At 49.3% G+C, this 18,314-nt stretch overlaps 1 protein-coding gene across 50 annotated transcripts in view; it reads left to right on the top strand.

The window, feature by feature from the left end:
- The first annotated feature begins 5,242 nt into the window (after positions 1-5,242).
- The window catches only part of CELF6 (CUGBP Elav-like family member 6), a 207,518-nt gene continuing 194,446 nt past the window's right edge, over positions 5,243-18,314 (top strand). For 46 of the 50 annotated variants that reach the window (XM_077827536.1, XM_077827565.1, XM_077827537.1 and 43 more), the window contains exon 1: positions 5,297-5,477. In XM_077827536.1, the coding sequence (XP_077683662.1) occupies positions 5,297-5,477 (181 nt within the window). Of the gene's footprint in view, positions 5,478-18,314 lie in introns of all 50 variants that reach the window. The other 4 variants (XM_077827543.1, XM_077827550.1, XM_077827526.1 and 1 more) reach the window with 3 other exon arrangements.

Raw genomic sequence — 18,314 nt, forward strand, 5'->3', positions numbered from 1 at the left:
ATGATAAAGTCATTGCGGAGAAACTAAATGAATTCTTTGCTTCAGTCTTCACAGCTGAGGATGTTAGGGAGATTCCCAGACCTGAGCCGTCTTTTGTAGGTGACAAATCTGAGGAATTGTCACAGATTGAAGTGTCACTAGAGGAGGTTTTGGAATTAATTGAGAAATTTAACAGTAACAAGTCCCCGGGACCAGATGGCATTCACCCAAGAGTTCTGAAAGAACTCAAATGTGAAATTGCGGAACTATTAACTATGGTTTGTAACCTGTCCTTTAAATCAGCTACTGTACCCAATGACTGGAAGATAGCTAATGTAACGCCAATATTTAAGAAGGGCTCTATAGGTGATCCTGGCAATTACAGACCGGTAAGTCTAACATCAGTACCGGGCAAATTAGTTGAAACAACAGTAAAGAATAAACTTGTCAGACACATAGAAGAGCATAAATTGTTGCGCAAAAGTCAGCATGGTTTCTGTAAAGGGAGATCATGTCCTACTAATCTATTAGAGTTCTTTGAGGGGGTCAACAAACATGTGGACAAGGGGGATCCAGTGGACACGGTGTACTTAGATTTCCAGAAAGCCTTTGACAAGGTCCCTCACCAAAGGCTCTTATGTAAATTAAGTTGTCATGGGATAAGAGGGAAGATCCTCTCATGGATTGATAACTGGTTAAAAGACAGGGAACAAAAGTTAGGAATAAATGGTAAATTTTCAGAATGGAGAGGGGTAACTAGTGGTGTTCCCCAAGGGTCAGTCCTAGGACCAATCCTACTCAAATTATTCATAAATGATCTGGAGAAAGGGGTAAACAGTGAGGTGGCAAAGTTTGCAGATGATACTAAAACTGCTCAAGATCGTTAAGACCAAAGCAGACTGTGAAGAACTTCAAAAAGATTTCACAAAACTAAGTGATTGGGCAAAAAAATGGCAAATGAAATTTAACGTGGATAAATGTAAAGTAATGCACATTGGAAAAAATAACCCCAACTATACATACAATATGATGGGGGCTAATTTAGCTGCAACTAATCAGTAGAAAGATCTTGGAGTCATTGTGGATAGTTCTCTGAAGACGTCCACGCAATGTGCAGCTGCAGTCAAAAAAGCAAACGGGATGTTAGGAATCACAATAAGAAAGGGATAGAGAATAAGACGGAGAATATCTTATTGCCTTTATATAAATCCATGGTACGTCCACATCTTGAATACTGCGTACAGATGTGGTCCCCTCATCTGAAAAAAGATATACTGGCATTAGAAAAGGTTCAGAAAAGGGCAACTAAAATGATTAGGGGTTTGGAACGGGTCCCATATGAGGAGAGATTAAAGAGGCTAGGACTTTTCAGCTTGGAAAAGAGGAGACTAAGGGGGGTTATGATAGAGGTATATAAAATCATGAGTGGTGTGGAGAAAGTGAATAAGGAAAAGTTATTTACATGTTCCCATAATATAAGAACTAGGGGCCATCAAATGAAATTAATGGGTAGCAGGTTTAAAACAAATAAAAGGAAGTTCTTCTTCACTCAGCGCACAGTCAATCTGTGGAACTCCTTGCCTGAGGAGGTTGTGAAGACGAGGACTATAACAGGGTTTAAAAGAGAACTGGATAAATTCATGGAGGTTAAGTCTGGCTAATGGCTATTAGCCAGGATGGGTAAGGAATGGTGTCCCTAGCCTCTGTTTGTCAGAGGGTGGAGATGGATGGCAGGAAGGAGATCACTAGATCATTACCTGTTTAGTTCACTCCCTCTGGGACACCTGGCATTGGCCTCTGTCGGTAGACAGGACGCTGGGCTGGATGAACCTTTGGTCTGACCCAGTATAGCCATTCTTATGTTCTTATTCTTATGTTCTTGTGTCAGCCATATGGCTTATATCGACAGCTGTCCATTCCCTCCCTTAACATACATGTTGTCTTGGAGTAAATGCACATGAATCGTTACGAATGATGGGTGAAATCCTGGCCCTACTGAAGTCAACGGCGAAACTCCCACTGGGGGGGATGGGCTGGAATGACGGCCCCTGCAGCTCAGAGTTTTCTATATACCAAAGCCACAGTGGAGTAGGAGCAGCAGCAATGCCTCTCACCCTGCCCCATCGAGGTACCTCAAGGGGACCAGCCCAGAAAAACAGAAGGGAGTTCACACTGCACAGCTCACTCAGCCCTTGGCCTCTCCACTTGGACTGACAAGGGGGCCAGCGGAGACCCCCCTGATGCTGATTATAGTGGTGCTGGGCAGTTCCTGGGTTTTTTTCAAACACCTCCCACAGGCCAAAGAAGCTGGCGGTGTTGCTCCTCCCAGCTGGCCCATTGTCTCCCATGATCTTGTTCTTGCCAGTCACAGCAGTGCCCATTTGAGCCTCCAGGTGGGGTCTGGAGATTGGCCTTCAGGTGCTGGTGTTCCTCCAGTTACCACACTGCTCTCCAGGCCTTTCAGCTCACTTCCTCTCTCTGCAGCCAAGGGCTGCTGGTCTGGGCTGCGGGGGATGCTGAGGGGGGCGGGGGAGGCAGCTCTCACACTCATGGCTGGCTGGTTTGTGCAGAGGGAGTATGAGGGTTTAAACATTCCCCTGTGGAGCATCTGGTAGGTGAACAACCACATGTCTGGAGGCCCCTTTGGAGCAGCCATTTCATCATACACCCAGGCGGCTGCGGTTATTTGGCAGTGTGCGGGGGATGGTGGGTGTCACGGAGTTACCGCGTCAATGCTCTGTAACTACTCTGTATGAAGCCAGTCAGGACTCTGGGGGAGCCTCCTCTCTCTGAGCACACTGTCACCAGGGCAAGAAGCTTACACAGCTTCGACCTTCCTGGGTCTGACCTCGGAGCATTCAGCATCCCTTTCCACACCGTACGCTTCCCACAGCGAGTCTGCCCAGGTGGGGCTCCTGGGGAAGCCAGAGAGCCCTGCACCCCAACTCTGCAGACAGACGTGACTCTCAGCCAGCTGGTAAAACAGAAGGTTTATTATTCGACAGGAACACAGTGTAGAACAGAGCTTGGTATCACAGAAATCAGTGACTTTCAGCCAAGTGCATCATGGGAGTCCTGGGTCAGACGCCCTGGACTTCCCCTCTTCCAGTCCCCACACCAGACTGCCAGCTTCCAGCAACCAACCTCCAACACCTCCCTTGTTGTTCCTCCTCCTTCTCTTTGTCTCCCTTCCGGGGCAAAAGGTGTCACCTAGTCACATCCCCCCTCCTGGGTCGCAGGTTACATAGGTGCAAACAGCTGGGCAGCCTCACTTGCCCTGAGGGCATCAGCAAAAATCACGCACACCCAATTCCCACCACCCAAGTATTGGTGCAGTACACAGGGAAACTAAGGTACCCACAGTATTAGTATAGGACAGTAAGACTCACATGCAACATGACAAGATGAATAAAACCCCACTTCGTCACAGGAGGATAAATGTGGCTCCTTTCCACACGAGGCCTCCTCCCACCCCAGCTTCCCACAGCCTGGGAAGACCATGCACAGCCAATGGTGCTGCACATTGCTACCAAGAGAGGGACTGGCTAGGCCTGAGCTGGGAAATATGGGCAACTCCTCCAGTGCCCATGGTGTACTGAGCACAAGCTGGGGAGGTTGAAGGGATGGGAATTAAGCAAATGGCATCTCACTCCCACTGTGTTTGCCCCCATTGGGAGTGGGGGGAGGGCCTGAGCTCTGAGATCTCATTTTGCAGGATGACGGTGCTTCCCCTCCACACTCTGTTAGACAAATCCAATCTCCCTCCCCATCATCCTTCACTCAGGGCAGTGTGAACTCAGGGGGAAGTGTGATCTGAGATCCCATCTCCCTCTACCCCCATATGCAGAGCCCTGGCATTAGGCTCTGAGGGCCCTGCCCCTGGGATGCAAGAGGAGCCCAGGTTCCCCCCAAAGCTCCCTCCTGGGTTGAGAGCTTTTTACAGGCCCAGGGAGCTCCCCAGTTACATGTTCCCTTTCAACTGACCTTTCAGTTCCTCCAGGCTACTGGATGAGACTATAAAGAGTGTGCTGAAATCCAAAGTGCCTCACCGCATAGCCAGCTTGCTAGGCTTCTACCGCAGCTTGTTTAACATAATATTTGTCATAACAGCTCCCATTCTGCTCCTGACCAGTGTATTTATGTTAAAAACAACATAGGCCCAGATCCACACAGGTATTTAAATGTCTAAATTCCACTGAAGTCAATGGAAGATCTAAACTAATCTATCTATCCCCATACACCACCTCTATCTAATCTATCTATCTATCTAATCTGATATTGGACAGACACCTAACCTTAACACATCTGATGAGAGAGGGTGGGATTTGATTAGATATTTCTGTTGCATTCTGTCCCCTTATACCCCTTGTTAAAAGGCAGATGTTTCTGTCTGGCAGACCCTAAAGTTGTCAGTTCATGAGCAGCTGGAGAGATCCTTCTTCTGATTGCACAAAGCCTCCCCTTCTGCAGGGGTGCTGGAACAATCTGTGTAGCCGGGGTGCTGATAGCCACTGAACCAAACTGTGCCCTGTAGGTGATGGAAACCACTTCTAGCCAAGGGTGCGGCAGCACCCTCCCGCGCACCCCTACACCTATGCTCTTCTGCTGCCGGCTGTCAAAACACACAAATGCCCTACCAGGGAGGAAAGAGGCTGGCAGCTTGGCTGAGTCCAAGGGGTGTGCGTGGCGCTGGGTGCTGCACCTTGCTCCGGCCCCTGGTGTCTGCTCCTGGGGCCAGCACGCACAGGGCTGGCACCGCTCCCCTCCCACCGCCTTGGCATTTACCCTCTGCCCAGCTCCCCCAACTCTTGGTTTGCAGGGCGGTCAGCCCTGATCCTCCGGCCTCTGCCCCGGCTCCCGCCCGCCCAGCTGAGCCGCTCATGCATCTGCGGCAATAGTAGCTCCCTTTGCTCTCGGAGCGGCTCCGGCGCCCGGTGCCAGTCCCACGGAGCAGGCTGGTGCAGCCCACCCCGCCCTGCCGCTCCGCAGCCCCCTCCCCGCCGGGCCCCGGGCACCCCCAGCCCCGTGCGCGGGGGAGCGGGGCTGGCAGGGGGCGGGGAGAGAGGTTGTCTCCCAGCCCCTGTCCCGCTGCCGGCTGCCCCCTCTGATTGGCTCCCGCTGCCTCATTATGCTAAACCTTTGCGTCTCGTGGCGGGCTAGCCGGCTGACGTCATCCGGCCGGGGGGCAGGCGCGAGCGGGGCGCGGAGGGGCGCGCAGAGGCGGCCCCGCGCGCGGAGCAGGAGCGCGGCCGGCCGCGGGAGCATGGCCACGGGCAGCGGCGGCGCCGCGCTCAGCACCGCGGACAGCGCCGCCAGGATGAACGGGCTGAGCCCCGGCCCGGCCGGCATCGCCATGAAGGACCACGATGCCATCAAGCTGTTCGTGGGGCAGATCCCCCGCAACCTGGAGGAGGGGGACCTCAAGCCCCTCTTCGAGGAGTTCGGCAAGATCTACGAGCTCACGGTGCTGAAGGACAGGTTCACCGGCATGCACAAAGGTAGGGGCGCCCCCGGGCCCCGGCCCGGAGCAACAAAGGGCCGGCTGCTGGGGGGAGTGGGGCCCGGCCCCAGCTCCCCGCCTGCACCATGCACCCAGCCCCCACACCTCCCCAGATTACCCACCTAGCCCTGCTTCAACTGCCCCAGCTCCCCCACCTGCACTGTGCACCCAGCCCCCAAAGCCCACCAGCTCCCCAGGCCCCGTGTGTGCAAGGGGGAGAGGATCTGGCCCCCAGCATCCACACCTGCACCCAGACACTCTCCAGTCACCCACCCAGCCCCGCTGCAGCTGCCCCCAGATCGCAGGACTCTGAGCCATGGAGAGGGTAAAGTTGGGTCAGATGAAGAGCAGGGTGCCTGGTTATACATTTCCCCCTCCCCCCGTCCTTGTGGGGCTGAGCCCCATGTGTGTGCCATCGGTAACTGCTGGCTTTGCCACATTTGCCAGGAGTGGTCTGGTTCAAGCATGGATGGGGGCTAGGCACTGGGAGTTGCCTACCTCTCCCTCTTTGTCTAGTGATTTAAATTAGTGCCAAAAAATTGAGTTTGTGTTTAGAAATCAATATTTTCGTGCCCATGTGGGGCGCAGCTTTTCGGTTTGGTTTCTAGCTGGAGAGAAAATCACTTCAAAATAGAGAATAAAACCTCTTGATCCCTTTAAATAATAATAATGGGGTGTTTATGGCTGGGCTTATACTGCAGTTGAGGAACAACATTTTGCAGGGAAAAATGGTGTCTGTCATCGGCTGGCAGCTGGTAACCTCGCTGAATGTCGAAAGTCGGGGGGAAGCAGTCCTGGAAAGGATTACCTGTTGGGTGACTTCTTGCAACTGTTGTGAAAGTAGTAGCATGCAAAAAGCAAAGGGGTAAACCAATTGAGTAGCAGCAGCCAAAGAGCTAGGCGAGGGAAGCAGACTCAGTTTGCCTCTAGGTAAATGCTCTGATTTGTAATACAATAAATGTTCCTCATCCATCCCAGCTAGGTCCTTAACAAATACTCTGTTTTGTATTTTTAAAAGGAATAAAGAAGTAAGGTACTCCCTCTTGATTAGTAAAAAGCAGAGGATCCAAATCCGACTCTGCTTGATAACGGATTCCCTACTTATGTTTCAAAATCTTGGTTTAGCTTTAAATGTGTCATGGAATATTCTCTGCTCCTCAGAGGGATTCTTTTCAAGGGAGAGGGGTAATGAAAGCTGGTAAATTTCAGAACAACCTGACCAGGTGGGAGCTTAGATCACTGTCCCCCATCCCCAAAACTGCCCCTCCTGAAAGATCTACAATAATAAAATCACCCCATGCCTTTGCAACTTTTCCTCGGATGGCTGTTCTGAAAAGCTCCCCTGCTAAATACAAACCAGAGGCCTTGTAATCCTGATTGCTTTCTCCTTTGCAGAATTAGGAGTTAATACCCTGTAGCATGCGTGAGTTCATTACTCCTTGATTTCCAATATTTCCCAGGTAGGATTCCTGAGATAAAGGGTTTATATAATGCTGAGCCCCAGTTCAGGTAGAGGCACCAGATGACTGAAACAGAGGGGGAAGCACAGAACTGGTACATGGGAGGTTAGATCTCTCCCAGATGGAAAGAACAGAATGGTTTCCAAGACATAAAATGAGACTCCAGGATGCAGGTAGCAAGAGGTATTCTCTGGAGTTTCTAGGAAGCCAAAATGAAACTTGGTCTTTAACATGATAGATGGATGATTGTTCCGCAGCTGGCAACTGTCTGGCCATTTTAACTCTCTAGTTCTCAGGTCTGTTACTGTTACCCTTCCCCAGTCCAGAAAAATAATCAGGCTTGTGCAACTTGAAATATCATACTGAAAAAATGCATTTTAATTTGAGACACTCATCTCATTAAAATGTCATCCCTCTTTACTTTTGAAGCTTTGGAGTGGAGCTAGCTCATGCGTGTGCATTCAGAACTTCTACCAGACATTTCAGGATAGATAGATAGATAGATTCCTGCAAACCACCCCCCACCCCTCCCCAACCTGGAGGAGAGTGCTGAGTTGGTTTGAAATGGTAAATATTCTAAATGCAGACAGCTGATAGGAAAGGGACATAAATGGCTAGTATCTAAACGGCGTTAGTTGGATATTTTAAATTTTACATCAGCAACTTTTCTAAAATGCCAAAAGATAATTTGTGTGAGTGCATGTGATCTCCCCGCTTTACACAGGAGAGTAAATACATTACACATAAAGGAAGTTTAAAGATTGCTAAACAAACAGAACAAATTGGCCGCCCCCAATCGCTGTTGTCTATCCCATTGCAGGCTGATGGCAACACTCCTTGCATTGCTCCACTCCTGAATTCATTCTATTTGAAGGCAAGTTGATTGCACTTATTAAGAGTTATTAATACTTAATCATCTGGCAGATTTAATTGTGCCAATATTAAAAATGCATCAATGTCAATTTCATTCATTAAATATTTACTTTTTTTGAAGGGAAACTGTTTTGCTGCTGTTTTAATATCACTTTAAGAAGCTTTGAATAGGACCTAATAAAATAATTGGAAGAGAAAGATGTATACAGCATACAGGGAGCTGGGCAAAATTCTTCTTTCCTGTTTGCTTTGGCTAATTCTTTTTGCGAAACTCTAGTGAAATATCATTCATTCATTTCACCAGCATAATAAAGACAGGGTAAATAGATTTGTGCCTGGGCTGGGCAAATTGTGCTGTCAGTTTTGCCAGCCAGAGATATAAACAGTGCAGGTTAGATTGTGCAACCCTTATACATAACAACGAGCATTTACTCACATGACTGTGGCAGAGTTACTCGTGTGAGTAAGAGCGCACCAGATTGAGAAATCTTACGCTAGTTGCATTTTTGAGTCACAAACCAAAGCATGTGATATTGAAAGGGCCAGAAACCAGTTCCCTTTTTCACACTGAGTAGCCCCTCTCCTCAGGAACAACCCCTTTACAATCAGTAGGAATTACTGAGGGCAATGCTACTAAGAGGATCAGAATCAGGCCCAAAGAGATTAGATCAAAAGATGTCAAAATTCACCCTTGTAGTTTAGTCCTGAAAATAAAATAATAAATTTGTAGTGTAGCAGAAGGTGGCTACATTCTCTAATCTAATCTAATCTAATCTAATCTAATCTAATCTAATCTAATCTATCTGTCTATCTGTCTATCTATCAAGTGTTTTCTTAGCACTCAGCACTGGAAGGAGCTCAGCTGAACTAGGCTTGACCCATAAAGACAAGATTTCTGCTTGCACCCCTTTCCCGCCTTAAATTTAAAATACCAATCAAACCTTTCCTAGAATAGTTTTACAAACCCTTTCCCTGCAACACTAAGTCCTGTCCATCATCCCCGAGTATTTCCCATCACAATAACACTCTGAAACAAAAATCTGGGGCACAAATGATGTCTCATAAACAGCAAAGCACTCTGAATTCCCCAGAATTACTATCCCTTCATTTTTGCTTTCCTTCATTTTTTCCCTCTTCTTACTTTTCCCTTCTCTACCCCTTTCACTTTTTGATCTGGCATCTGCACCATCCCTCCTTGCTCCCTCCTTCATTGACAATTTTTCCGTACGGTGTGACTGCTGAGATTTGGGCTCTTCCTTCAGTCTTCAGGATTTTTTTTTGTGACTGAATTGAAATGTGCTATTGAAATTTAGCCTCTGGACCCAGATTTGGTGACAGAGCTGATGGGGGTTGGAGAAAGTGAATCAAAATGTCTAATGAAGGAAGAAAAGGAGCTGTGAAGAGAAGGAAATAACTGGCAGCACCAGTTTTGCTCCTTTCAGCACAAAGACACAGGGCCAGGGAGACCACACGCACGCACACACACACGATCTGCACCAACATAGATTGTGGTTTCTTCCTATGTACTATAGTAATTAATACCAACAACATCCGATCCCCTGTATTGGTACATAGTGCCTTTTGCCGGGAAGAATTGGTGCATGGTGTGTTACAGACAGCTTCTGGGGATGTGAACCCCAGGGCGTGTTACAGACTGCCTCTGGGGACATGAAGAGGTGTTTATTTCTTTGCCTTTGTCCACCACTGAAATGCAGCTGCCTCTGGGGAGCATTGCATTGCAAGTGTACTGGTGCGAGGCACAACAGTTCAGGAGAGGGAGGTAATGGGACCAAGGTGCTCAGTTTTGCAGGGGGAATTTAGGGAGGCAGAATATAAATGCCAGAGTTGGGTGTAAGAGTATAAATACAAAAGCTAAGTGTCTGCATAATGTGAGTGTAGAGAGACTTTGTGAAGGGCGGGGGAGGGAGATCTGTCCTGCTATACTATGTGCATAGGGCCTAACTTCACTGGCTAACACCAGCTGCCCTCCCTCAGCAGCCAGGAGGGCTCTGCTAGACACCAGGCGTGTAAGCACAGAACCTGCATTGAGCTGGGTTAGCAGATGCGGTGCTTGAAATCTCAGTGCCTGGACCCCTGTCTGGACTGAGGGTCCCACCAGAGGATCCAATGTGGCAGAAGAGCCAACTTTGGGAGTGTTCAGCGAATAGATGCTGCTGTAGACAGAGTCACAATTCATGCTCCTGATCAGAGACAGCTGGGAAAATGCTGTCTTTCTTGAAGGGCCTAGTCCAAAGCCCATTGACCTCTGTGGGGCTTACTGGTTTCTGATGACAAATTGTAGCCCATGCAAGGCTCCCTCTTCCCAATCCCACATTGGTTAGGGGCACATCAAAGCCCTTCCTTGCAGAATTAGCATACCCAGTGCAAACTAAGCTGGGGCCTGGCTCCTGAAATGCCTTTGTGCCCATCTGAGGAGCTGAGGGGATGTGGCTGAGATGGGCTGTGTTCTCCTGAGATGTGGGGTGACCCTGTCCTACAAGGGCACCCCAGCTTGGCTCTCAGCAGAGCCCTTCTCCTGATGCATGGAGAGCTCTCTCGGTAGAGCGCTTTTGGAGTCAAGTAAAGGTTATGCTGGGAAAGGCCTTGGATTGCCAGCCATGGGGATATGTTTGTCCACAGAACAGGGACTGCACGGGTGACTGCAGGGTAAGCATCTTCCCACATTGCCCCATCAGTGTGCGTCACTGCTCCGGTGAGAGGGGAGCTCGGTCTCCACATCACAGTCACTCCTTGGTGACTCTCAGCCAGGGGGTCCGGCTGGTGCCAGCTCTCATGAGACCGCTAGGACCTGGTCTGAGACCCATTAGCTCAGCTCATGCTGAGGCCACCAACCAGCCATCGTGGTCTGGACGTTGGGTTGCTACAGTGTCACATCCATTGCCTGGCAGAACAACTGCTGCTGGTCTTTGCTAGTGGCCTGTTGGGAGAGAAAGAAAGGGAGAGGCAAGGCTGTAGGAATATGAGTAATGGCCGGAGAGCCAGAGTCTAGCTGCCTGCAGCATTTTCAGCCCCTTGGGCCAGGCAGAGGGGCAGGGATGGGCTGGCTGCCCTCTTGGCTTGTGGAGGTAGGGAACCTTTCTCTTTCCAGTGGCTTGGCTTGCTGAGGGAGAAGAGGTTGCGGTGACATGGTCTCCCTGGTTACCAGCTCCCTGGAGAGTCTGGGAAGGTCTGTGTGACACACAGCACCCCCTGGGGAATGCCGTGTGAGCCACTCATGACAAAGCTCCAGTGGCATGGGTGTAATGCAGAGCAATATCCACCCACCCACCACGGGCAGGAGTGCATGGACACTAGATACCAGAGTAGCTGCAGCACTCATGCTGGCTGAGAGAGGTGTGTGCCGCCAGTGTACCTAGATGTACAGACAATACGGACTGCCAAGGCTGGATCAGCCTCTCTGCTTCCTTAGTAGAGGAGACCCAGATCTAGGGGGATCAGCCCTGGGGGGCCACCCGGGGGGAGCAACCCTGGAGGTCACCTGTGGGGAGCAGTGCCAGTTTGGTGGCATCTTCCCACCTTCCTCCAACCCAGGAGAAGTTTCTCTGGGAGGTGGAGGCTCCCGTGGATACCAAGGTCAGGGCTGAGCTAGCAGTATGGGGTGGGGAGCAGCCTCTTAGCAGCTCTGTTGCTGCCCCCAAGGATCTCTGAGCTGGAGCTAATGCTGCATCAAGCTGCATGGACCCCTGCTGGGCCTCTATATAACTGCTACATTAGCTGTGCTAATGAGGGGTGGTGAACACAGCAGCTATGCACTGAGTGCTGGAGACCCCCCCAAGATCCATAGGATGCTCAGGAGATCTCTCCTAGGCAAAAGAACCCCCCTTCCTGGGGCTCTGACAGCACCTTGCTTTCCTTTCCTCTAGTTTGCCCAGCTCTGGAGAGGACATCCCCTGAGTGATGTTCTGGGCCATGTCAATGCTCACTAATTTCTCTCTAGGCAGCAAAACATGCTGCGGAAGTGACACAGCTTGTCTGAGTATAGGTGGAGGCAACAGGTGTCTTGCTTGACGTATGGGTCTGATCTGAAATTCAGTGGCAGAAAATGACCTTAGCACAGAGTTCTGTTTGCTTAGTGGTTGGTCGTCCTGAACGCTGAACAAAACTCAAATGTCCGAAAAGCGTTAAGGTCACCCAGACAACCTTAACTGCCCGCTTTCAGACCTGTTAATGCACACACCTTCACACTGCCAGCTGCACCATTGTTGAAATATACAAACTCTTCCCCTCCTTTCACAGCCTGTTCACTCACCCACAGGACTCCATCAGACACTAGTCAAGGGCAAAAGGGAAATAGAAAACCCCAAGAGGCTGCCTGCCCCACCTTCTCTGTGTTCCCCTGGAGTGGGCAGTAGCTGGGGGGATGCTGCGGGTACACTTCAGGTGCAGGCAGGGGATTCGGAGGGCCAGTGGAGGCAGTAGGCAGGCCTGCTTGGCATTGTAAAGTCCAGAATACACTCACACACTTAGCCACGGCCCCAGAAAGTGTCCCCACAGGTTCAATTTCAGAAGCACTTCACAGCCTTGTACAGCTCCCTTATGTGTACTGCCAGGACACCCTCACCTAACCATCATTAAAGCATTAGCATCCTCTCATGTTCCATCACACAACTGGCAGGATCCTTTGGAATCAAAGACCGATGTCCAGCAGCCACCATAACCCAGGCACTTCTGCACTGACATGGACATGCATCCTGGACATGCACCCCTTTCCTTTCCTCACACAGGAGGGGGTGGAAAACATGCATCTTCCCTCAGATCACAGTCACAGCCCTGTCACAACCCCCCTATGTCCTTACAGCACGAACACTCCTGTACCAACAGGCAGTGATTCCTGTCGGCCATTGCCCACTCGAGAGGAAGAGCGGGCGAGTGGCCTGGGCAACCTTTTTGTATTGTCCTTTAATAGTGTTCGATGGAATCCAGGGTGGGGGCATGACTGGGTGGTGAGAGGAGGGGAAGAGCTGGCACATTTCAGCAAGTGTGGGGTGGGCAGGGTGTTGACAGGGCCTGTTGGGGCCTTGCTGGAAGAAGGCTGTGTTGAGGCTGCCTGGGCACAGCCAAATCAGAGAAAAGTATCACAGCTCCTGGGCGCAAATCTCTGAATCCGTCCGCAGCTGCTCTCATACATTGTAGGAGGGACACATGGGAATAAGGGCCAGGTCATTTCTGCCTGAGTGAATTACCACAATGGCGGGTAGATCACAACCTCCTTAGACACTGCAGAGTGGGCTGAACGTAAGGCCAACGCGGGCCACCTCTCGCCACCCAAATCAGCCTGCAGTCAGCAATCCCCATGCCGTGGTGTTCTCCTTGCTCTCCTGCAAACTTTTGCAACCTGGGGATCTAGGAATTGTCCTGAACCCACACGTTGGCAACGTTGCCAGCGCAGATAGTTCTTTTTTCTCACAGTCCTTGTGCTTTCAGTTCCAAACCTCTGTACTATGCCTCTTTGGAGACACCACATTCATCTGCCCTGAGATCAGGAAGTAGATACTTGCCTCCCCTCCTGCAAAGACTAGTAAAATACAGGTTTCAGAGTAGCAGCCATGTTAGTTTGTATTCACAAAAAGAAAAGGAGTACTTGTGGCACCTTAGAGACTAACAAATTTATTTGAGCATAAGCTTTTGTGAGCTACAGCTCACTTCATCGGATGCATTCAGTGGAAAATACAGTGGGGAGATTTATATACATAGAGAACATGAAACAATGAGTGTTACCATACACACTGTAACAAGAGTGATCACTTAAAGTGAACTATTACCAGCAGGAGAGGGTGAACCTTCTGTAGTGATAATCAAGGTGGGCCATTTCCAACAGTTGACAAGAACATCTGAGGAACAGTGGGGGGTGGGGTGGGGAGGAATAAATATGGGAAGATAGTTTTACTTTGTGTAATGACCCATCCACTCCCAGTCTCTATGCAAGCCTAAGTTAATTGTATCCAGTTTACAAATTAATTCCAATTCAGCAGTCTCTTGTTGGAGTCTGTTTTTGAAGTTTTTTTGTTGAAGAATTACAACTTTTAGGTCTGTAATTGAGTGACCAGAGAGACTGAAGTGTTCTCCAACTGGTTTTTGAAAGTTATAATTCTTGACGTCTGATTTGTGTCCATTTATTCTTTTACATAGCAACTGTCCAGTTTGACCAATGTACATGGCAGAGGGGCATTGCTGGCACGTAATGGCATATATCACATTGGTAGATGTGCAGGTGAACGAGTCTCTGATGGTGTGGCTGATGTGATTAGGCCCTATGATGGTGTCCCCTGAATAGAGATGTAGACACAGTTGGCAACGGGCTTTGTTGCAAGGATAGGTTCCTGGGTTAGTGGTTCTGTGGTGTGGTGTGGTGTGTGGTTGCTGGTGAGTATCTGTGTCAGGTTGGGAGGCTTTCTGTAAGCAAGGACTGGCCTGTGTCCCAAGATCTGTGAAAGTGATGGGTCGTCCTTCAGGATAGGTTGTAGATCCTTGATGATGCATTGGAGAGGTTTTAGTTGGGAGCTGAAGGTGATGGCTAGTGGCGTTCTGTTATTTTCTTTGTTGGGCCTGTCCTGTAGTAGGTGACTTCTGGGTACTCTTCTGGCTCTGTCAATCTGTTTCTTCACTTCAGCAGGTGGGTATTATAGTTGTAAGAATGCTTGATAGAGATCCTGTAGGTGTTTGTCACTGTCTGAGGGGTTGGAGCAAATGCGGTTGTATCGTAGAGCTTGGCTGTAGACCGTGGATCGTGTGGTGTGGTCTGGATGAAAGCTGGAGGCATGCAGGTAGGAATAGCGGTCAGTAGGTTTCCGGTATAGGGTGGTGTTTATGTGACCATCGCTTATTAGCACCGTATTGTCCAGGAAGTGGATCTCTTATGTGGACTGGTCCAGGCTGAGGTTGATGGTGGGATGGAAATTGTTGAAATCATGGTGGAATTCCTCAAGGGCTTCTTTTCCATGGGTCCAGATGATGAAGATGTCATCAATGTAGCTCAAGTAGAGTAGGGGCATTAGGGGACGAGAGCCGAGGAAGCGTTGTTCTAAATCAGCCATAAAAATATTGGCATACTGTGGGGCCATGTGGGTACCCATAGCAGTGCTGCTGATTTGAAGGTATACATTGTCCCCAAATGTGAAATAGTTATGGGTGAGGACAAAGTCACAAAGTTCAGCTACCAGGTTTGCTGTGACATTATTGGGGATACTGTTCCTGATGGCTTGTAGTCCATCTTTGTGTGGAATGTTGGTATAGATGGCCTCTACATCCATAGTGGCCAGGATGGTGTTTTCAGGAAGATCACCGATGGATTGTAGTTTTTTCAGGAAGTCAGTGGTGTCTCGAAGGTAGCTGGGAGTGCTGGTAGCGTAGGGCCTGAGGAGGGAGTCTACATAGCCAGACAATCCTGCTGTCAGGGTGCCAATGCCTGAGATGATGGGGCGTCCAGGATTCCCAGGTTTATGGATCTTGGGTAGCAGATAGAATACCCCAGGTCGGGGTTCCTGGGGTGTGTCTGTGCGGATTTGTTCTTGTGCTTTTTCGGGGAGTTTCTTGAGCAAATGGTGTAGTTTCTTTTGATAACTCTCAGTGGGATCAGAGGGTAATGGCTTGTAGAAAGTGGTGTTGGAGAGCTGCCTAGCAGCCTCTTCTTCATATTCCGACCTATTCATGATGACGACAGCACCTCCTTTGTCAGCCTTTTTGATTATGATGTCAGAGTTGTTTCTGAGGCTGTGGATGGCATTGTGTTCTGCACGGCTGAGGTTATGGGGCAAGTGATGCTGCTTTTCCACAATTTCAGCCCATGCATGTCGGCGGAAGCACTCTATGTAGCAGTCCAGTCTATTGTTTCGACCTTCAGGAGGAGTCCACCTAGAATCCTTCTTTATGTAGTCTTGGTAGGAAGATCTCTGTGGGTTAGTATGTTGTTCAGAGGTGTGTTGGAAATATTCCTTGAGTCGGAGACGTCGAAAATAGGATTCTAGGTCACCACAGAACTGTATCATATTCATGGAGATGGAGGGGCAGAAGGAGAGGCCCCAAGATAGGACAGATTCTTCTGCTGGGCTAAGAGTATAGTTGGATAGATTAACAATATTGCTGGGTGGGTTAAGGGAACCACTGTTGTGGCCCCTTGTAGCATGTAGTAGTTTAGAAAGTTTAGTGTCCTTTTTCTTTTGTAGAGAAGCAAAGTGTGTGTTGTAAATGGCTTGTCTAGTTTTTGTAAAATCCAGCCACGAGGAAGTTTGTGTGGAAGGTTGGTTTTTTATGAGAGTATCCATTTTTGAGAGCTCATTCTTAATCTTTCCCTGTTTGCTGTAGAGGATGTTGATCAGGTGGTTCCGCAGTTTCTTTGAGAGTGTGTGGCACAAGCTGTCAGCATAGTCTGTGTGGTATGTAGATTGTAATGGATTTTTTACCTTCAGTCCTTTTGGTATGATGTCCATCTGTTTGCATTTGGAAAGGAAGATGATGTCTATCTGTATCAGTACGAGTTTTTTCATGAAGTTGATAGATTTCCACTCCATACGGCTAAATTCAGTGCCTTGCATAATGACAGGTTTCAGAGTAGCAGCTGTGTTAGTCTGTATTCTCAAAAAGAAAAGGAGTACTTGTGGCACCTTAGAGACTAACATTTATTTGAGCATGAGCTTTCGTGAGCTACAGCTCACTTCATCGGATGCATTCAGTGGAAAATACAGTGGGGAGATTTATATACATAGAGAACATGAAACAATGGGTGTTACCATACACACTATAACGGGAGTGATCACTTAAGGTGAGCTATTACCAGCCGGAGAGCGGAGGGGAAAGTTGCAATTCTTCAACAAAAAAACTTCAAAAACAGACTCCAATGAGAGACTGCTGAATTGGAATTAATTTGCAAAGTGGATACAATTAACTTAGGCTTGAACAGAGACTGGGAGTGGATGGGTCATTACACAAAGTAAAACTATTTCCCCATGTTTATTCCCCCCTCCACCCCCTCACCCCCCACTGTTCCTCAGACGTTCTTGTCAACTGCTGGAAATGGCCCACCTTGATTATCACTACAAAAGGTTTTTTCCCCCCTGCTCTCTTGCTGGTAATAGCTCACCTTAAGTGATCACTCTCATTACAGTGTGTATGGTAACACCCATTGTTTCATGTTCTCTATGTATATAAATCTCCCCACTGTATTTTCCACTGAATTCATCCGATGAAGTGAGCTGTAGCTCACGAAAGCTTCTGCTCAGATAAATTTGTTAGTCTCTAAGGTGCCACAAGTACTCCTTTTCTTTTTTAGTAAAATACAGACTCCCTCAAACAGCCAATCCAAGGCTTGCCTACCACCCAGGCCCATGTCCTGTCCCCTCCACAGCCCCTCTCCCTGTCATCCCCCGCCCCACACACATACAGTCCTCTCCCTCCAGCTCCTCCTCACCCCACAGAACACAAATGTTGGTTAGACTGGCTGTTGACTATTCCGCTGCGTTCACAGTAACCCTCCCATAAACTAAACACATGTTATAACAGAGACAGCTTGCAGCAAGCAACATGTGTTCTTCAATCTTTATTGCACAGACATACAAGGGTTCGGACTAGAAACTTGTGTGGCAGAGTGCTGAAGAAGAGAGGGGATCCAGGAGAAGGGGCGGGGACAGAGACTGGAGTCCGGATTTTCCCAGTGTCCCAGCAGCCAAGAGGGAATTCCCTCAGGGTGCCATCTGGAAGGGAGGGATGTGACTTGGGCTAAGGGGTGGGATTTGGTGGGAGGGGCTTGAGCGTGTGTTTTGGCAACCCAAGTAAGGACACCTCCAGAAGGCAGGGTTTCCCAGAAGGAAGTTACTGTCAGCTAATGGGACCTCACTTTCCAAAGACTGCAGGTTGTGCCTGGGAGGTGGGAAAGGTCTGTGTAATGTCCCAGGGCCAGGCCCTCCAGATCCCTGAACAGGACTTGGCAACATCCTAGGGTCCCGCAGAGGCCAGTGCCTGCTGGGACGAGGCTGTGGGGATGCCTGTGTAGTGGAGGGTGGAGTCAGACACTCTATTTATGAGCAGCAGGGTGTTGAGCAGCCAATAATCTGCCTTGTTTGGAGGGGGCTGTCTCCCCGCACCCCATAGACAACTTTGGGCTCTACAAAGAGTGCGGGAGGAAGAATGTGGCACTGATGGGTTTACCTAAGAGGTACAGGGCGAATCACTACTGCCTGGGGGTAGCCTCGTCTGTGCCCACTGCTACTGGCAAAACAAGCACCCCACTTCTTGCTCTGAGAGCCCCACTCTTTTCCTCTGTAGGCTGGCAATTTCCACCCCCAGCCTTAGGCTCCCTGAGTGAGTCACTGGTAGGGCTGCCAGGTGTCTGGTTTTCGACTGGAATGCCAAGTAGAAAAGGGACCCGGGCAGCTCTGGTCAGCACCACTGATCGGGCCTCTAAAAGTACAGTGGGTGGCGCAGTGGGGCTAAGGCAGGTTCCCTAGCTGCCCGGGCTCCGCATGGCTCCTGGAAGCAGCCAGCATGTC

The sequence above is a fragment of the Eretmochelys imbricata genome, chromosome 10 (assembly GCF_965152235.1).
Source record: "Eretmochelys imbricata isolate rEreImb1 chromosome 10, rEreImb1.hap1, whole genome shotgun sequence".
In the NCBI taxonomy this organism is placed as follows: Eukaryota; Metazoa; Chordata; order Testudines; family Cheloniidae; genus Eretmochelys; species Eretmochelys imbricata.